Source organism: Eptesicus fuscus, chromosome 7 (genome assembly GCF_027574615.1).
Source record: "Eptesicus fuscus isolate TK198812 chromosome 7, DD_ASM_mEF_20220401, whole genome shotgun sequence".
In the NCBI taxonomy this organism is placed as follows: domain Eukaryota; kingdom Metazoa; phylum Chordata; class Mammalia; order Chiroptera; family Vespertilionidae; genus Eptesicus; species Eptesicus fuscus.
The window spans coordinates 7,028,559-7,049,689 of record NC_072479.1 but is presented as its reverse complement, the minus strand read 5'-3'; the positions used below and the strand labels follow the sequence as shown (position 1 = coordinate 7,049,689).

At 38.9% G+C, this 21,131-nt stretch overlaps 1 protein-coding gene across 1 annotated transcript in view; it reads right to left on the bottom strand.

Moving 5' to 3' along the window:
* The window catches only part of LOC103302388 (developmental pluripotency-associated protein 4-like), a 29,978-nt gene extending 9,231 nt beyond the window's left edge, over positions 1-20,747 (bottom strand). Inside the window, 1 exon segment of the mRNA XM_008159455.3 lies at positions 20,726-20,747. Coding sequence (XP_008157677.3) covers positions 20,726-20,747 — 22 coding nt within the window.
* Positions 20,748-21,131: the final 384 nt, after the last annotated feature.

Here is a 21,131-nt window from a genome sequence, read left to right as displayed (position 1 = left end):
ATCCATTGGTTAGGCTTATATTCATTCATACAAGTCCTTTGGTTGATCTCTTCTCCTTACCCCCACCCTCCACTACCTTCCTTCTGAGGTTTGACAGTCTGATCGATGCTTCTCTGTCTCTGGATCTGTTTTTGTTCATCAGTTTATGTTGTTCACTTAGCATAATGCTCTCCAGTTTCATCCATGCTGTTGCAAATGGTAAGAATTCCTTTTTTTTTTTTTAACCACAGCATAGTATTCCATTGTGTAGATGTACCACAGTTTTTTAATCCACTCATCTGCTCATGGGCACTTAGGCTGTTTCCAAATCTTAGCTATGGTGAATTGTGAACCTAAGAACATAGAGGTTCATATATCCTTTCTGATTGGTGTTTTTAGTTTCTTGGGATATATTCCTAGAAGTGGGATCACTGGGTCAAATGGGAGTTCCATTTTTAATTTTAAGGAAAATTCATACTGTTTTCTACAGTGACTGCACCAGTCTGCATTCCCACCAGCAGTACACGAGGGTTCCTTTTTCAACCCATCCTAGCCAGCACTTGTCCTTTGTTGATTTGTTGAGGATAGCCATTCTGAAAGGTGTGAGATGGTACCGCATTGTTGTTTTGATTTGCATCTCTCAGATGATTAGTGACTTTGAGCATGTTTTCATATGACTCTTGGCCTTCCTTATGTCTTCTTTCGAAAAGTATCTATTTAGGTCCATTGCTCATTTTTTTTTATTGGGTTGTTTATCTTCCTTTTGTTAAGTTGTATGAGTTCCCTGTAAATGTTGGAGATTAAACGCTTATTGGTGATAACATTGGCAAATATGTTCTCCCATGCAGTGGGCTTTCTTGTTGTTTAGTTGATGGTTTCTTTTGCTGTCCAAAAGCTTTTTATTTTGATGTAGTCTCATTTGTTTATTTTCCCTTTAGTTTCCATTGTCCTAGAAGCGGTATTGGTGAAGAAATTGCTTTAGCATATGTCTGAGATTTTGCTGCCTGTGAATTCCTCTAGTATTTTCATGGTTTCCCATCTTATGTTTAAGTCCTTTATCCATTTTGAGTTAATTTTTGTGTATGGTGTAAGTTGGTGGTCTAGTTTCAGTTTTTTGCATGTATCTGTCCAGTTTTCCCAACATCATTTATTGAAGAGACTGTCTTGACTCCATTGTATGTTCATGTCTTCTTTGTCAAATATTAATTGAGCATAGTGGTTTGGGTCGATTTCTGGGTTCTCTATTCTATTCCATTGATCTATATGTCTGTTCTTGTACCAGTACCAGGCTGTTTTGAGAACAGTGGCTTTGTAATACAGCTTGAAATCTGGTATTTATATCCCACCTACTTTGTTCTTCTTTCTCAGGATTGCTGCAGCTATTTGGGGTCTTTTTTTTAATTCCAGATGAATTTTTGGAGAGTTTGTTCTAGGTCTGTGAAATATGCCATTGGTATTTTAATGGGGGAGTGCATTGAATCTATAGATTGCTTTGGGTAGTATGGGCATTTTAATGATGTTGATCCTACCAATCCATGAACGTGGTATGTTCTTCCATCTGTTTATGTCTTTCTCTATCTCTTTTTTCAGTGTCCTGTAGTTTTCTGCATACAGGTCTTTTTCCTCCTTAGTTAAGTTTATTTCTAGGTATCTTAATTTTTTTGGTGTGATGGCAAATGGGATTGCTTTTTTAGTCTCTCTTTCTGCAAGTTAATTATTGGTGTATAGAAATGCCATAGATTTCTTGGCATTAATTTTGTATCCTACTACATTGCTGAATTCATTTATTAAGTCTAATAATTTTTTGATGGAGTCTTTAGGGTTTTCTATGTAGAGTATCATATCATCTGTGAATAAGGACAGTTTTACTTCTTTTCCAATTTGGATGCCTTTTATTTCTTCTTCTTGTCTGATCACAATGGCTAGTACTTCCAGTACTATGTCAAATAGGAGTGGTGAGAGTGGGCATCCCTGTCTTGTCCCTGTTCTTAGGATGAAAGGTTTTAGTTTTTGCCCATTGAGTATGATGTTGGATATGGGTTTGTCTTTTTTTTTTTTTTTAATAAATTTTATTGATTTTTTACAGAGAGGAAGAGAGAGGGATAGAGAGTTAGAAACATCGATGATAGAGAAACATCGATCAGCTGCCTCTTGCACACCCCCTACTGGGGATGTGCCCGCAACCAAGGTACATGCCCTTGACCGGAATCGAACCTGGGATCCTTGAGTCCACAGGCCGACGCTCTATCCACTGAGCCAAACCGGTTTCAGCTGGGCTTGTCTTAATGGCTTTTATTATGTTGAAGTATGATCCTTTTATTCCCACCTTGCTGAGAGTTTTTATCAAGAAAGAGTGCTGGATTTTGTCAAATGTTTTTTCTGCATCAATTGATATGACTATGTGATTTTTATCTCTCAATTTGTTTATGTGATGTATCACATTTATTGATTTGTGGATATTGTACCATCCTTGCATCTCCAGGATATATCCCACTTGGTCATGGTGTATGATCTTTCTTATGTAATGCTGGATCTGATTTGCTACAATTTTGTTGAGGATTTTGGCGTCTAGGTTCATGAGGCATATTGGCCTATAATTGTCTTTCATTGTGTTGTCTTTATCTGGTTTTGGTATTTGGGTAATTCAGGTTTCATAGAATGAGCTTGGAAGTGTGCTTTCCTCTTGAATTTTTTGGTATTGTCTGAGGAGGATAGGTTTTAGTTCTTCCTTGAATGTTTGGTAAAACTCCCCTGTGAAGCTGTCTATCCCCAGGCTTTTGTTTGCTGGAAGCTTTTTGATGCCTGCTTCAATTTCTTCCATAGTTATCTGCCTATTGAGATTTTTAGATTTTTCCTGAATGTGTTTTGGAATGTTGTATTTTTCTAGGAATATGTCCATTTCCTCCAGGTTGTCTAATTTGTAGGAATAGAGTTGTTCATAGTATTTTTTAATAACCCTTTTTATTTCTGTGGGGTCTGTTGTTATTTCACCTCTTTCATTTCTGATTTTGTTTATTTGGGTCCTCTCTCTTTGCTTTGTGGTGAGCCCGGCTAGAGGTTCATCAATCTTGTTTATCCTTTCAAAGAACCAGCTCTTGGTTTCATTGATCTTTTGTATTGTATTTTTCTTTCTTTCTTTCTTCCTTCCTTCCTTCCTTCCTTCCTTCCTTCCTTCCTTCCTTCCTTCCTTCCTTCCTTCCTTTCTTTCTTTCTTTCTTTCTTTCTTTCTTTCTTTCTTTCTTTCTTTCTTTCCTTTTGGTCTCTATGTCATTTATTTCTTCTCTGATCTTTATTATCTCCTTCCTTCTGCTCACTCTGGGCTTTTCTTTTTGCTCTCTTTATAATTCTTTAAGTTGTAGAGTTAGATGATTTATTACCATTTTTTTCTTGTTTTTTGAGGTAGGCCCCTAGAGCTATAAACTTCCCTCTCAGGACTGCTCTCATTGTGTCCCGCAGATTTTGGATTGTTGTTATTTCATTGTCAATAGTTTCCAGGAAGTTTTTAATTTCTTCTTTGATCTCTTTGGTAACCCAATCATTGTTTAATAGCATGCTATTCAGCTTCCAGGTGTTTGAATTTTTTGGATTGTTTTTATTGTAGTTTATTGCTAATATTATGCCATTGTGGTCTGAGAAGATGCTTGATATGATTTCAATCTTCTTGAATTTGTAGAGACTTTGCTTGTGACCCAATATGTGGTCTATCTTTGAAAATGTTCCATGTGCACTTGAGAAGAATGTATATTCCACAGCTTTGGGGTGAAATGTTCTGAAGATGTCCATTAAGTCCATCTGATCTAGTGAGTCATTTAGCATTGCTGTTTCTTTGCTGATTTTTGTTTAGAGGATTTATCTGGTGATGTCAGTGGTGTATTAAAGTCCCCTATTATTTTTGTATTGTTGTCAGTCTCTCCCTTGATATCTTCCTGGAGTTTTTTTTATGTATTTGGCTCTTCCTGCATTGGGTGCATATATGTTTATCAGGGTTATATCCTCTTATTGTATAAATCTCTTTAGTATTATGAAGTGGCCTTCCTTATCTCTTCTTATGACCTTCACTTTGAAGTCTTTTTTGTCAGATATAAGTATTGCTACCCCAGCTCTTTTTTCTTTTCCATTTGCCTGGAAGATATTTTTCCATCTCTTCACTTTCAGTCTGTGAGAGTCCCTTGTTCTGAGATGGGTCTCTTGTAGACAGCATATACATGGGTCATGTTTTTTTATCCATTCAGCTACTCAATGTCTTTTGATTGGAGCATTTAGTCTGTTTATGTTTAAAGTTATTATTGATAGGTACTTGTTTGTAGCCATTTTTATTTTTTGTGCCTGTGTTTCTTCTTCCCTTTTTATTTCTTCTTTTTATACCAGTCCCTTTAGCATTTCTTGCATTGCTGGTTTGGTAGTGATAAACATCCTTAGCCTTCTTTTTTGTCTGTGAAGCTCCTTATTTTCCTTTCAATTTTGAATGATAGCCTTGCTGGATAAAGTATTCTTGGATTCAGTCCCTTGCTTTGCATCACTTTGTAAATTTCCTTCCATTCTTTTCTGGCCTGATGTGTTTCTGTTGAGAAATCATTTGATAATGTAATGGGAGATGCCTTGTATGTAACTTTCTGTCTCTCTCTTGCAGCCTTTAAGATTCTCTCTTTGTCCTGAACATTTACCATCATAATTATGATGTGTCTTGGTGTGGGTCTTTTCAGGTTAATCTTGTTTGGGACTCTCTGTGCTTGTATGACTTTTTTCTTCCCCACATTAGGGAAGTTTTTTGACATTATTTCTTCATATAGGTTTTCTAACCCTTGTTCCTCTTTCTGTTGTTCTGGCACCCCTATTATTCATATGTTGCTTCATTTCATGTTGTCCCATAGCTCCCTTAGGCTCTCCTCCTATCTTTTAAATTTTTTTTCTCCAATTGCAGTTCAGTTTGGGTGTGTTTTGCTTCCCTGTCTTCTAATTAACTAATTTGGTCCTCCAATTCTCCTAGTCTACTCTTGAAAGTTTCCATGGTGTTTTTTCTTTATTGCAGCTATATCACTCTTTATTTCTTCTTAATTCTTAAATAAGTTGTTGATTTTTTCATCCATCCAGTTTATGAACTGTATGACCCTTATCCTGAATTCTTTTTTGACGTAATGCATGCCTCTGTTTCACTTAGCTGCTTTTTCAATGATTCCTCCTTTTCTTTCCTTTGGGGATTTCTTTGTCTACCCTTTTTTTTTTTTTTTCTCACCAAAGGATCTAGATGTTTTTTCATGCAAGGGCTACTCCTTGGGTGGCAGTGGCTCCTCGGACTGCGGTTGCTCCTTGGGTGGTCGCGGCAGCAGCTGCTCCTCAGTTGGCAGTGGCTCCTCTGGTGGGTGCTGTTCACTGCAGTGGTGGCTCCTCTGGCTTGTGGAGGGAGGCTGCTCGAACAGCTGCTGCTCCTCAGACAGGGGAGGGCTGCTCACGTGGCTGCTGTTCCTCAGACTGGGTGGGCTGCTCATGAGGGTGTTGCTCTTTGGATGGGGGCAGGTTGCTCGCAGGGCTGCCGCTCCTCCAATGGGGGACAGCTACTTGCGTGGCTGCTGCTCCTCGGACTGCACGTGCAGCTGCTGCTCCTCGGATGGGAGCGAGCTGCACATGCAGCTGCTGCTTCTCGGATGGGGCAGGCCCGGCTGCTGCTCGTCAGACGGGTGCAGGCTGTGTGCAGCTGCTGCTCCTTGGATCGGGGTGGGCTGCTCGGGTGACTGCTGCTCCTCAAATGGGGGCGGGCTGCTCACAGAGCTGCTGCTCCTTGGACAGGAGGAAGGCTGCTCACACAGCTGCTGCTCCTTGGACAGGGGTGGGCTGCTCATGTGGCTGCTTCTCCTCAGATGGGGGCAGGCTGTTTGTCCAACGGGTGCAGGGTGCAGGCTGCATCCAGCTGCTGCTCCTCAGATGGGGGTGGGCTATGTGGGGCTGCGCCTCTTCAGTCATGGGCGGGCTCCTCATGCAGCTGCTGCTCCTCAGGTGGGGGTGTGCTGCCGCGTGGTTGCTGCTCCTTGGACAGGGGGACGGGCCGCTCACACAGCTGCTGCTCCTTCAACAGGGGCAGGCTATGTGAGGCTGCCACTCTTTGGCCTTGGACAGGCTGCTCGCAGGGCTGCTGCTCCTCGAACAGGAGTGGGCTGCTCATGTGTCTACTGCTCACATGGTTGCAGTGCCCTGGGGTTTCTCCAGGTGTCCTCTGCCCTTCCTGCTGCGAATTGTCCCACTAGCTGTGTCTCCTTCACGAATTCAGGGTGGATATTACTCGATTTAGCTGCTCACTCTATCTACTCTGGGACAAGGCTCCGGACACATCCATCTATTCCGCTGCCATTTTGTCCTCCTTGCTTCCTCAGATGTCTTATATCCCTTGTGAAAATTCAGCTGGTTTTCAGAAGTTCATCCCTCTTGTCATAAATTGATTGGTTACCAGTAAGTCAAAAATGAAACTAAAGCAATCTGCACCAGAATTTTATTAACCCAAAGTGGGTATACAGATGGCCAAAAGACATATGAAAAAAAATGATCATCGGAAAGATGAAAATTAAAATGACAATGAGGTATCACCTCACGCCTGTCAGAATGGCTACATCAAAAAAGCAACAAATGACAAGTGCTGGCAAGGATGTGGAGAAAAGGGAACCCTAATACACTGCTGGTGGGAATGCAGACTGGTGCAATCATTATGGAAGTAGTATGGAATTTCCTCAACAAATTAAAAATTGAACTGCCATTTGACCCAGTGATCCCACTTCTAGGAATATATCCTAAGGAACCCTAAACACCAATCAGAAAGAATGTATGCACCCCTATGTTTATAGCAGCACAATTTACAATAGCTAAGATCTGGAAATAGCCCCAGTGCCCATCAGTAGATGAGTGGATAAAAAAGCTGTGGTACATTTACACCATTGAATACTATGAAGAAGTAAAAAAGAAGGGTTTCATACCCTTTGAGATATCATAGATAGACCTGGAGAGTATTATGCTAAGTGAAATAAGTCAGTCAGAGAAAGACAATTATCACATGATTGCACTCACATGTGGAATCTAATTAACAATATAAACTGATGTACAAAATAGATCCAGAGACACAGAAGCATGGAAGACAGTGGAATTTCAGAGGGAAAATGGGAGTGGGTGGGTGGGTGGGAAGAGAGCAACCAAAGAACTTGTATGCATATAAGCATAACCTATGGACACAGACGGGAGAGTGATAAAGACCTATGGTGGGGGGCAGGGGCAGGCTAGAAGGGTCAATGGGGGAAAAGGGAGGACATATGTAATACTTTCAACAATAAAGATTTTTTTTTTAAATCTAGGTATTCTTTCCTACTCTCTTCCTTCTGAAACTGGTGTACCTCTTACAACTTTATTAGAATTTTTTTTAGTTTTTTAGGAGTTACTCAAGTCAGAAGTGGTATGTAATTTTAAGTAAGTGTTCTTAATTTGTCCTCTAAAGTCTTGCATGTTTCCCTGTCGGCAGAATGGCATATAGATAGCCCTTTGAACTTGTGCATACACAGCATAGTCTGCTGCATTTGTGAAATTCAGCACAAGCACTGAGTCATTTGTTGGCACAAATCATGTTTACTAATATTTTTTTGCTTACATTCACTTTTCTATTTAAATGGTTCATTAAATATATATGATAGAATTTTCATCTCTTACCACCCACCCTTTTCTTATTCAAGGTGTCTCCTGGCCTTTGTGTACAGAGGCCAATTAATCGGGTCAGGAAGTGTTATTCTCTGTCATTTATTAAATTGTATGTTCTTCAAACTCAGAAACTCTGCCTAATACTTTTATGCCCTCCTTTATAGCTGTACTTATAATTTTGATACATGAAAGAACTCAATAAATGTGTGTCACATTGAATGGATTGCAATTGTAGTAACTGTCTGCCCTTGGTGCATGTCCTATTTGTGCCTCCGTAAGCCCTGTTGCGTTCAGAAGCGAGTGCTTCCAGAAGGGAAGTGAGGTTCCTAGAGATACACAATTTACTGTGACAGACAGTAGAGCCTGGGGTTCCAGAGTCCAACTGCCTGCCCCCCCCCTTCTTTGCTCTTTGCTCTTCCCTCTTCCCTTGGGGCTGTCTCCATTTCCCAAATCTGTGTTGTATCATTCTGAATTGGGAAATGTCAAGTTCAAAAAATTGCACTAGAATTCTCTTCCCTTCTCCCTCTTTTTTGGTATAACAAGAACAAAAAGTTACTTTCTTGTAATTATTTCATTCATTTTGAAAGTTATCCAAAAAAGTTGTTGAGAGTTATGTTTGAGCCATTTGTGAATCAAGGAAATCAACCTTTTAATATTAGAGTCAAGTGTTCAGGCCTTATCCTTCCACATCAGCCTTTTACCTAAATATTTCAGTTTTTCTTGAACTTTTCTTATTGTTTTTCTCTTTCTAACTTCCTTTCTTCTGCTGATGTCAACATGTTAAGGTATTTGTGTTTGTTTAAGTGTCTGAAAATATAACTCCCACAGCCCAGAATTGCTTTTAGAAGTTGCCTGGACTCAGAAGACATGATTCTGCTGTTATCCACCTTTGCTTCTGCTCTTAGCCCCAGGAGTCTGCCTCTGTAGGACACAGGCACCCAGGGCAAGGCAGAAGTGGTTCCAGTAAGTAAGGAGGATGAGCCTCCAGTTCCACAGCCCAGCAAACATTTACTGAGGTCTTACTGTATGCCAGGCACTGAGCTAGGCACTGATGCTACAAAGATGAAAAAGAAATGAGTGCCATTCCAGCAAGGGAGACTGAGTTATAAGTAGAGAAGTATAAAACAGTGCAGGAAATGTAGTGGTAGGTAGTTGTGCAGGGTGAGGAAGAAGCACAAAGGGCCACCTAACTCAGCTGGACAAAGCCATAAATGGTTTCTTAATGGAGCCTGAGGAATTAGGACAGGAGACGGGTACTGAAGTGTAGGGATCATGAAAATGAACTTAGAGGTGAGGAGAGGGTAAGAAAGGACTCAGGAGGCATTGGCAAAATGAGCTCAGGTGCTAACTGAGAAATGGCTGGAGTGAGGCATGTCAGGGCACTGCCACATGTACTTGAGTGCTGCTGAACAGGCAGCACAAAGAAGGCCTTTGAAATAGATGGATGTAAAGAAGTGAACCAGCACCTGGTCACAGAGGAAATGAGGGTCTTGCTAAGGAATAGAAATCAAGCTATCACTACCTTTCCACCTGTAGGCTGTAGGGAGCCATTAATTTAATTTAAGTAGAAGAATGACCTCACCATTTTCCTTTTAGATCGAGTCATTGGGCACCAACACTTAAGATCTGTTTAGGGGCAGAGCACTAGAGGTAGAGAGGAAGCTATTGCAGAATCCAGGCAAGAGTTAAGGGAGACCTGCATTTGAACATGTATGACAGGAATAGAGGAAGCGATGAGTTCAAAAAGGTAAAATTGGAAGCACCTGGTAAGTAGTGTGTGTAGTGGTGTTCAGAGGAGGGAATTTAGAATAATTCCAAGTTAGGAATTAAGAGGTCAAGAAAATGCAGGAGGGGTAGTGATTTTGAGATCATGATGACTTCAGTTCTAGATGTGTTGCGTTTGAGGTGATCATATCCAAATGGAAATACCAATCAGGTGGCTTGACATAGGGGCCCAAATATGAAATGGTAGCATCGATTTGAGAATTAGATATATCTGAAGAATGCACAGTCAGTATTTGAGAATGAGAACATGGGTTGATTAAATATCCCTCAGCTAACAATACTTGTCTAAGAACCACATGTTGCTTAGACATATGAAATAAAGTTCTAGATGAACACATACATAAGTGATTGAATATATATATCTATACTAATAAAAGTGTAATATGCTAATTAGACCAGACAGCAAAACGACCTTCTAGATGTCATTGGGGACGTCTTTCCGGACAAAGCTGCAGTGGCGGGAGCTGAGGCAGGGGCGGTTAGGGGTGATCAGGCCAGCAAGGGAGCAGTTAGGGGCGATCAGGCTGGCAGGGGAGCAGTTAGGGGTGATCAGGCTGGCAGGGGAGCAGTTAGGGGTGATCAGGCAGGCAGGGGAGCAGTTAGGGGCGATCAGGCAGGCAGGCAGGTGAGCGGTTAGGAGCCAGCAGTCCCAGATTGGAGATAGTGCAGGCCAGGCTGAAGGACCCCCTCCCCCCCCCCATGCACGAATTTCATGCACTAGGCCATATATATATATATATATATATATATATATATATCCCCTAAGGATTAATAAAATAAAATATTCTGTGAAGCATTGCATCAGAATAGATGTTTGCAAGGAATGCAGACAAAACAACATAAACCAAAAAACACTTTCTCCAAAAAAAGAGCAGACCATGTAGAAAATTATAGCTTTGAATCTGTGTCAAGGAAGGGTGTCTGACAGCTACAGGATATGAGAAGAAGTTTCAAATTACTAACTTGTTTGGTTTGGAGGAAAGAATGTTCACAAGTAGTCGCCAGAAACCCCTTATATCCTCAGTATAAATGAAGTCACTGTTAGTACATCCTCACCCTGCTCACCCTGGGCATATGTGTTTACCCAGCCTTTCATTCCCCCCCGCCCCACTCCATGCTAGTAAGTATGCAACTGCACAAAATACTGCTTATTTCTAGATTGGGACATTCACTAAAGTCATTTGATGTCTCAAAGTGGAAGTAAAATGGTAGATGTTTTCTAAGGAAAAGAAGCTTCATATATGGTATGATCTGTATTACCTTCCAGAATGGCAACTCAAACAATACATGAACTCTTGTATTAAGTGATATAAAGAATTGTATTTCTTGTAACAGTTAGTATCATATATTTTTAAGTTTGAATTACATTGATAATTCCATGATAGGTTTTCTAAAACTCTAAAGTTTTCCAAAATTCTCACCTGTTTCATTACTGTAAACTTCATAAGAATTCTCTCTGTGTGGAAGGGGATTTAGAAAAACTGCAGTGAAATACCAGCCTTTCAGATCAACAGTAAGTAAAAATAAAGGCCTGACAACAAATAAATATAGATAAAAGTCTGAGTTGATGTGGTGGTTCATCTTTTGAGAATTTCAGAGGAATTATTGTAGAAAAGTGGAAAACCACAAAATGGGTTTTATTAAATTACTCATCAAACTTGTACACCTCTATGAAGACCAAAATGAAACCACAAGAAAGCATAGATGGAAAAACACTGACCTCTGTGATAGGATAGCGTTTCATAGAGGTGGTGTGAGAGCTGATCCTTTGTGGAGAAACTTGTTCAACAACAAGAAAAATACAGGTTTGTGTAGAACAGAGGGGTTACTGACAGAGTGAGAACATTGTGTCCTAGTTATTTTCCGTCTACTTTGAGGACAATCTGTAAAAAAAAAAATAGAAATTATATTTTAACTTGCCCCCTTCCAAGTGTTGGGGTGTGCTAAAGAAGTGAAAATGTATTTCTTTAGTTGTCTGTATAAGTTATAATTATAAAGACAATTCATTTGGCTTGACTCTGACTCCTGAGCCAGACATGAATTATTTGAAGTTACTTTTCTCTGGCCCACCTTCTTTAGCACATGGGAAGGTAGCAGATTTTTGTACTGACCACATAGCACTGAGGCCTATTCTACTTGTAGGGGAGGGAGGCCTGGAGCACAATGAGTAGGACTTTAAGGTACATCACAAACTTGTTCTGGTTTCTCCTACCATGGCCTGCCACAGTGCCCGAAGAGGCCATTAACAAATGGCTTTGGGTTAAGGTAGCAGTTCCCAAACTTGTTTTGTAAAACATCAGGGCTGAAGGATACTAGCAGTTGTTACATAGAAAAAAGGGGAAAGAAATTCCATATTCAACTAAGTTTGGAAAATGCTGGTTAAACAGAGTTAAGCAGGATTGGTTCTTTGCAGGGCCCTCTAAGCATGTAGCACCATTCCCTTGATGGATTCATGGGCTGGGAGCCAGTTCTGAGGTTGAATCTGGGTAGGTGGTGAGTAGCAGCAGGACAAAGCCTGAAATCTGAAACCAAATGTGCCAAAATGTTGGCAGTGGTTGTCTTGATTGGTGAGGTTATATAATTTTTTAAAGTTTCATTTTATTTACATTTTGTACTTTTCAAATATTCTGCAACAAATGTGTATTTCCTTTGTAATCAAAAGAATTTTCTAAAAAAGAATCAAATATGCAATTATTTTGCAATTTAGCTACTATGAAAATATTTGTCTTCCTTTAAATATTTGTCTTCCTTTAAATTATAATTACTAATAGTATTAATATGACTAGCAAGAAGTATGGATTTTGTGCAACAAACCAAAAATAGATCTGCTTCAAGAGTTGTTTTAAATCCTACCTCTTAACTATTTATTTTAGATTAGTAATATAAATGTATAGTTATATTTTGTCGGGGGTGAAAAGATGTTGCTTTGACTTACAATTTTGTTTCTGATACTTGGACCTTCCCTAGATTCTAGAATATGATATAAAATAAATCACCTTTTAATCTAGAAAATGCTAAAAATAAATACAAGAATAGATAGATGATAGATAGATAGATAGATAGATAGATAGATAGATAGATAGATAGATCTTTCTGAGATGATGGGGGAACCTGGGAGAACTGAAGTGGATAACTAAGACCCACCTTACTGATGAGGATGGTCTCAAATTTTGATAAAGTTTCCTGAAAGCTGGCTGGGACTCAATAGTGAGTAAACAAACATTGCACCCTCTGAAGTCTTGAGTAAAACATAGGTGTCTGAAATTGGAATTTAATTCCTGGACAGAGGAAAGAAAATGGTGGCTTCTGTCAACATCTAAGAATGGAGATATTGGAAGGACACCTTCTGATAGTCCTAATTTGATTCAGTAGCTTTTTCCTGGTCACAGAAAATGGCCCAGATCACTGGAATCATACATTATGCAAACTTTTTAGTCTGGCTTTTTTCTTTACCAAATATATGCCTTCCAAATATTTTCTCCCAGTCATTGACTTATCTTTTCCTTTTCTTCACAGTGCCTTTCAAAGAGCAGGGGATTTAAAAAAAATTTTTAGAAGGTTTTAATTTTGATAAAATTCATCTTATTAATTTGTTTTTATCAATCAGAGGTTTTCTCCTATATTTTGTTTTTAGAAAATTAATGATTTTAGAGTTTATGTTTAAGCTTGTGGTGCATTTTTAGTTCATTTTTGCTTGTGATGTGAGGTATACATCAAAGTTTGTTTGTTTGATTGTTTTTGCATACTAATTGTTCTATCACTTTCTTAAAAAGACTATCCTTTTTCTATTGAATTGCTTTTGCAATTTTGTAAAAAATCAGTTGTCCATTTATATGTGGGCTCATTTCTGGATTCTCTGTTCTATTCCATTGTTTGTTTGTTTTTCTCTCTGTCTCTAAGGCAGAACTACATTGTCATGATTATTGTACTTTTATGTCAAGATTTTGAAATTGGTAGTATTAATCTTCCAACTTGTTTTGTCTAATCTTGATCCTTTTCATTCCCCTGTGGATTTTAGTATCAGATTTTCAATTTTTACAAAAAAGCTTGCTAGGATTTTTATTGATTGTATTGAATTAATAGGTTAATTTGGAAAGAATTAATATCTCAACAATATTGAGTCTTCTGACCCATAAACATAATATCTTTCTCTTTCTCTACATTTATAGGTTTTCTATAATTTCTTAGTAATTAGTTTTACTGTATATATCTGTCACATCCTTTGTCGAATTTATCTGTAAATATTTAATAATCTTATGATTTTTCTTAAGTTTTATTTTCCAGTTTTCATTGCTAATATAGAAATACAATTGATTTTTATGCATTTATCTTGTATCCTAAAACCTTGCTGGCTCAACTCACTTAGTTCTTGTAACTCTTGTAGATTCTGTTAGATTTTCTACATATGTTATCTGCATACGTAGTTTCACATCTTCCTCTACAATTTAGATGCCTTTTATTTTTTTCTTGCCCAATTTCACTAGCTAGGACATCCATCCAGTATAAGGTTAAATAGAACTGGAAAAAATAGACATTTTTACCTTGTTTTCGATCTTAGAGGGAAAGCATTCAGTCTTTCATCATTAAGTATGATGTTATCTGTAAGTTTTTTATAGATATTCTTCATTAGGTTGAGGAAGTTTTTTCAGTTCTTATTTTGTTGAGTGCTGTTGTCAAGAAAAGCACTCTCTAATCAAATAATTTTTATAAAAGTGGCATTAAAATGATAAAGATTTCATTTACCAGAATAATACTTCCTGAAATTTATATGAATACATATAATTTCTCAATTTGTTATCTATTATCTACTTTGTATATAACATCTTTCACCTTAGGATATCAACCATTACTTAGGTAATTCACACAATTTATTGAAAGAAGCAAAAATGATTTCCTTTATTTTCTAGATCAGAAAGCCAAGACACCAGGACATTAAATAGCTTAGTCCCAGGAACAATGATTTATTTGCTTGTCCAAATACAAAATTTATACACTTACATTCTTATAGGTTAAGAAAACTTTTTTGAATAAAAAAGATTGAAAGAAGCTTCTGAATACTATTCTTTCTGCTCGCATCCCAAACAGAGCCCCAAACATGTGGGAAAAAGGAAAGGCTGGATCTAAGAGCCAAAACCAACAAAATGAAATCTCCTGGAGGCCACATAAAAGATCTCTGGTGCATTTCTGAAAGTCAGCTGTCCAGACCCAGGCTTGGGGAGACCATAGCAATGCCTATGTTGAAGTTTGGGGCTTTGGTTGGTCACAAGAGCAGAATTATTCAGTCATGCTATTTAAAAACTATCAAAAATCACAAGAAGATCATGGCTGCAAAGTAAGGAAATGTGTTCCTATGGATATTTGAACATTCTAAGAAAAAGAAGACAATGTCTTACCATCAGAAAGAATAAAATGTTCGTGAGATGGTAACATCATTTAATATAAAATAAACAACTTCTTGAAAGATAAGGAATACTTCAGAAGAGATTACTATATTGGATTTTTTGGAGAACGAAGACATTTAAAACATAATACTTTTTTAAAAGTATAGTAATAGAAAATGTCCCATTATATATTTAAAATTAATTATGCTATAGGCTTTGAGAGAACTCTTAGCCCAGAGCCCAATATCATCATTCATTTGACTGTCTGAAAAAAATTACATTCCGTTTTTGGCTATTAGTATAAAGAGGGTGGGGTAGACTTAACATTACAGTCTATGAATATTCTCTTTTAGACCAAACCAAGCTAAATTTTCTGTGGTTGATTATCATTCATGTTGTCTGCCAATTTAAATATTTTGAAAGGAAAGTTTATATTTTTTCATGTTCACAGACTTAATACTTCTTTTAAATAAATATTATTCTTTGTTTACATTACCTTAAATTATAATAATAGCAAATTCAGATTGTTCCCACTTTTCTCATTAAGAAAATGTGTTAAATAAGCTAAATTCATGTCTGATTATATTCCTTATGAGGGGAGAATGGTTGGGCAGAAGAGGGGTTAATTTGAGCGTGCCATGAACCCTCCAGCTCTCTTTTACATCATTTAATTTTTAGAGGATGGGGGGATTAAAGGTACCCCGTCAGTAGGATAGAGGTTCTTTTCTAATTATAATTTAAATCTCGGAAAAATATAATAATTTAATTAAGTGTATTTTAATATGAAAAGCCTCAACATGGATACTTTATTATTAAAGCAAAAGTCTGGATTCTCTTTTTGCTTTTTCGGATTTTCTGCTGTGAACCTTGCAGGCCTGCTGATGGCTCAGTCACATGGGACAGGCAGGGTAGGGCACGGGCCACTCCTCAAGCCCGCCGCTGAGGGAACAGGAATCTGCTTCAGCCCAAGGAAAACAGAGAAAGTCTTTTCCGTTTCTTTTAGGTGTTATATATGTTTAATAATCAGCATGGTATTGTAGTTTAAAGCATGTGCTTGACCATGGGTTTTGGATTCAGGTAAACCTACCTTCACATCTTCTCCCCCACCTTCTAGACATTTGATGTAGTGCCTCAGTGTGATCTCAGGACAGGGTGATTTGGAAGAGGCAGTGAGATAATGTATGTCAAAGGCTGAGCACAGAACCTGGCCAGTATGAGCATGCAATAAATCAGTGGTTCTCAACCTTTTTAATGCCGCGACCCTTTAATACAGTTCCTCATGTTGTGGTGAACCATAAAATTATTTTCGTTGCTACTTCATAACTTCATAAAATTATTTTCGTTGCTACTTCAAAATTATTTTCATTGTAATTTTGCTACTATTATGAATCATAATGTAAATATCTGTGTTTTCCGATGGTCTTAGGCCCACAGGTTGAGAACCGCTGCTGTAGAGCCTAAGACCATCGGAAAACACAGATATTTACATTACAATTCGTTAACAGTAGCAAAATTACAGTTATGAAGTAGCAATGAAAATAATTTTATGGTTGGGGGTCACCACAACATGAGGAACTGTATTAAAGGGGCGCGGCATTAGAAAGGTTGAGAACCACTGCAATAAATGATGGCTGTTATAATGCATTCCAGGTGCATAAGTACTTCATCTGTGCTTCCAGCCATTCTCTTGAAGATAAAGACAAGATTACCTGTGCACACTCTGCATCTGTACCTGTGGCACATGTGTGCTAATAACACTTTTCCTCTGAGACTCTTATTTCCTCTCACATACACTGTTACTTCGGCCCATGGTGACCCTGGATTAGGAAAGAAACAGCTCTGAAGAGCTCCTCCTGTTTCTTGTTATTGCTGTATTTCTCCCAGTGTCTTCCAGTGTTTTGTGTCCCAGGGCTCTACCCTGCTGTCTATTTGAAGCTTAAACACCGTTCTTGAGAATTGGGTTATGAATTTTTTTCTATTATTAAATCTTTACCTCAAACTTTAAAAATACTTTTTATTTCTTTATTAGAAAAAAATGTATTTTTATTAAGCTAAGGGAGCTTTGAGTAGTCTCGCGGGCTTTTAAAAACAGTTTTGTAGAAGCCACAAGTTGTTTTAAAATTGAGGGTCTTTTCAACTTGACAAAATAGTCCAAGTCCTGTGAGAGAAACAGTGTAGATATTTCTCAGAATTAATAAAATAACCATAATCTATGTAAATACAATTGCTGCACTGTAATTGTAATTGGATTATAATGGCAACCCTAATCTGGACATACTTCTCAAAAAAATGCTTTTAAGAAAATCTGTTGTAGTTTGAAGACCTGTTGCTGAAGAATAAGGAGAATAGAGAATGAAAGTTCTCTTAGTGTGGAAATATATTCTTAATTAGGTAGAGAGATCTAATCTATACATCAGGCGTCCTCAAACTACGACCCGCGGGCCACAAGCGGGTATTGTTGCCGTTTTGTTTTTTTACTTCAAAATAAGATACGTGCAGTGTGCATAGGAATTTGTTCATAGTTTTTTTTAAACTATAGTCCGGCCCTCCAGCGGTCTGAGGGACAGTGAACTGGCCCCTGTTTAAAAAGTTTGTGGACCCCTGCTCTACATTTTAACAAACAGTAAAACCTACTTGGCGACCAGGAAACCGAAGTAAACAGTGATTCTGAACCAACCCCTAAATCCTTTGTAATGTTGTGTTTGTACTGATCCCAAGCACTGAAGAGAAAAAGCAGAATCTATCTTCTTTATCCTCTGGAGAGGAGAGAGAGAGAGAGAGAGAGAGAAGAGAGAGAGAGAGAGAGAGAGAGAGAGAAGAGAATGCTAGGGGTGAGGGGCACAGAGAACACACAGGACACAGCGGTAGGGGATAAATTAGCGTTAGGATTTCTGCAGTTTCAGAAAAGAGTGTGGAACATTCCACATAAATAGAGCAAGGGGGAGAGAGAACAAAGGACAAAATGCAAATCTGAAAGAGAAAGTAAGAAAACATGTGCCAGGTCAAGGCAGGAGTCTAGTAAATGCTGTTTTTTCTCAGACCCCCAGAGCACTGACCATTTGAGTGGAAAGCCAGGCAGAAGGCCCGCAAGGATAACAACATCTACTTTATGTTTGTTGAATGGAGGCTGTCATCAGTGTCAGGGTCAGAGCTTGTTTGTCAGACTTCTAACTTCTCCGCCAGACAGCTGAACTTTAGACCAGCCATCTGCCAGGTAGAACACAGGATGGAAGGGGAGGCGTGGGCTGCACTGGGTTCCCAGCACTGCCGCTTGACACACGCCCAGGTTCCTTCCTGATCATCACCAACTATCTCATCCTCTCCAGCCAACTTCCAGTTGGTTTCCAGCCAAATAAGGAAATTAATAAGGACGGACGTGTGTTCTGAGTATGTAGTTTAGCACAAAAGTTATGAGGGCGTGTAAAAATGTTTCTTGAAAAGTTTAAAGTCTCTAAAACTTTGGAAACAAGACTAATGAGAACTACAATCTGCATAGGTATTCTAGTTTAAGTAGTGAGTTGTGTTTGCTTTATGGCATTGCTCCAGTAAAACAGAAATTTCACCCAGCAACCATTTGCCCCGCTTTTACTGCTGTCTACAAGAGGTTGGGAGTGGCCACAGCTGTTCCCATTCCCCTAATGATTTTTTTGCATCTCTCCTCCCCGTGCTATTAAGTGTTGAAAGGAGGGGCCACTTAGTAATTCTACACCTGTTCAAGTCTGCACCTATCAACTTGTTGAGCTTCCTAAACAAGTGTGGGGCAAAGCTGAGGACATCTGAACCTGGTTGGACTTGGCGGTGGCTGCCGCTGACTCTGGCTTTGCAGATTTTTTTAGAGTCCCTAATGTATCTCCTGCAATGGCCGTTGATGACAGCAATTTGTATTCCAGAACAAAGAACAAGCTACAGTCAGCTCAAAATGATTACAAGTCATCAAGACGGAGTAGTCTGCCGCCTGAACTACTCCTAGGACATGATATTAGAGGAAGGCTTCAAAGAAACATTAAAAACTTGGAACCCATTCACCTGAGGCGCCCGAAAAAGAGACCATCCATATTTCCAGGTAGGAATTGTTTAAATTTTGTCTGTTGGTTAAAAAAACAAAAACCTGACAAGGACTGTATTTTATTTGTTACTATCAGATGTGTTATATTTAAAATTAATTTGGGACATGTTTCAGAGCCAAATCAACATGTTTGAATGTAAAAAATAAAATGATTCTCCAATCTGAAAGTACTCCCACTTCTTTTATTTTCCTAACACCTTTAAGGGTCTGTGAATAGGCATCTGTTTTATTATTTGTGTGGATCAGCTTTGCTTACAGTCCTGAAGAAGTCCCCGCTGCTTTTCATTCACTGGCATTTTTCCCTTTATTTTGCAAGATCATTGGATTGTTGAGTGAAGCTGATGTGTGTGTGCCATAGATATTAACATTAAATAATTGAGTACATGCTTCAAATTCCTGTCTTGCATCAGAGCCTAAAACCTTTGGTAGAAAAGGGCTCAGTTAAACAATGTGGATGGTGAAATGTATGAAAGCTCAGAGGCCTCACTGCGTTTAATCTTGATGAAAGGGCTCTGATGTCTGCTGTAGATGTTCGTGCCTGGATATTACAGATGTGGAAATGGTATAAGATGCTTGTGACAGTGAGCCCTACCTCAGGGATCACTGAAGAATATGAATTATTTAGTCAACTTGATTTCAACAGTATTTGCATGGGAAAATCCTGGAGAAACTGGAAGTGACCTTTTTGTTATGATTAATTGGTTTATTAGACTCTTCAGGCAGGGTAGAAAAGGGAAAAATAATTCAATCAGGTTTTACTTAGTAAAATGATATTGACTCCCCTAACAGCTGAGTCTTTGTATTGCTTTAGGAAATAGGAGGTGATTTGGAAATATTGGACTCAAGGCCACGAGCTGAAAATTACACTTCTAAGGAAGCTGTTGTTTTCATCAATTCTTTTTGGTTCAGTGATGTTGCCCTGATGTCTAGCTCCTCTGCAGGAAAAGCAAAGCCCAGACTGGAAGGAGCCAGAGGTGTGAATGTATTAGTGTGCTGGGGGAGAAGGAGGGGCTGATATGATATGAAAAATGCTGTAAGGAGGAACATTTACATATCTAAAGTATCTCAAAACACAGTTGCTTGGGGCCTGTGCTCTTTGATCTGCAAGACCTGAAGCATTGCCTGCTGAGGTGGTTCCCTACATATCCCAGGAACCTTCTGCCAGACCTATTTTTCACCTGCTGCATTTTCTTCTTTCTTTCTTCTTTGGGTTAATATATCTGGATCCATGTATACATGATTCTTCCTGCTTTTCTCCACCACCAAGCCCCACTCCCATACCTCACAAGGGCTTCTCCTCCTTTCCAAACTACCAGATCCCAGGACACTTCACTTCTTTGCCATAATTCCCAGTTTGGCCTCTCTTTCTGTAAGATCATCTAGTTCTAGGCTGTTGCCCTCATGTCTAGCTCCTCTGCAGGAAAAGCAAAGCCCAGACTGGAAGGAGCCGGGTGTGAATATGTGTACAATCACAAAATTGCGAGGAAACCTGTTAGTTTAGATCTCACACAGGTTATCCTTTCTAAGATCTCCAATTGACATAATTAATGTAACAGGGTGGAACGTGGAAAGAGTATTGGACTTAGGTGAGCTGAGTTCTAGTCTAGATTGTGTTCCTAAATGGCTGTGTGTATTTTTCAAGCCACCTCACTGATCCCTATGGCCTTCAAGCATGTTATTTATTTCTGCCCCTTGTCCCTTCACTGGAACAGCAACAGGAGATGGCCCTTACTGTCCTTCTCCCAACCTCTCTGCCAGGGTCTCCTCCAATTGACAAGCTTGAGAGTCACCTGCCCAAAGTTTGAATACTACTGGTGGCATGACTCCTAAATTCCTTTCAACTAACCTTCAACTCCACTGTCATCCATGTTGCATGAATTTCTTTTTACAATGGATGACTTAGAAATGCCACTGGCCTGAAAACCCCACCTCATCTCCTAAACATCAACTGTAAACAGAAACATGGGTAGATTGTGAGAACCTATTCCCATTTTATACAGCTATGTATTTGCACATAAGGAACAGGTATTATGTGGGACCTGAGGGTCAGAGAAATTAAGATGCAACTCAAAATTAATAACTAGCAAAAGTAGGGCTCAGACAGGACCTTTGGACTACCGCACTGAAGCTGCTTCCCTCTTTTATGTTTCACCCTCTTGTCATCTGTTGTTATCATTTGTCTGAGAAGATTCTGGAGGACATGTCAGTGTTCTATATGTATTCGCTTGGAACCTCACATGCACACAGACACC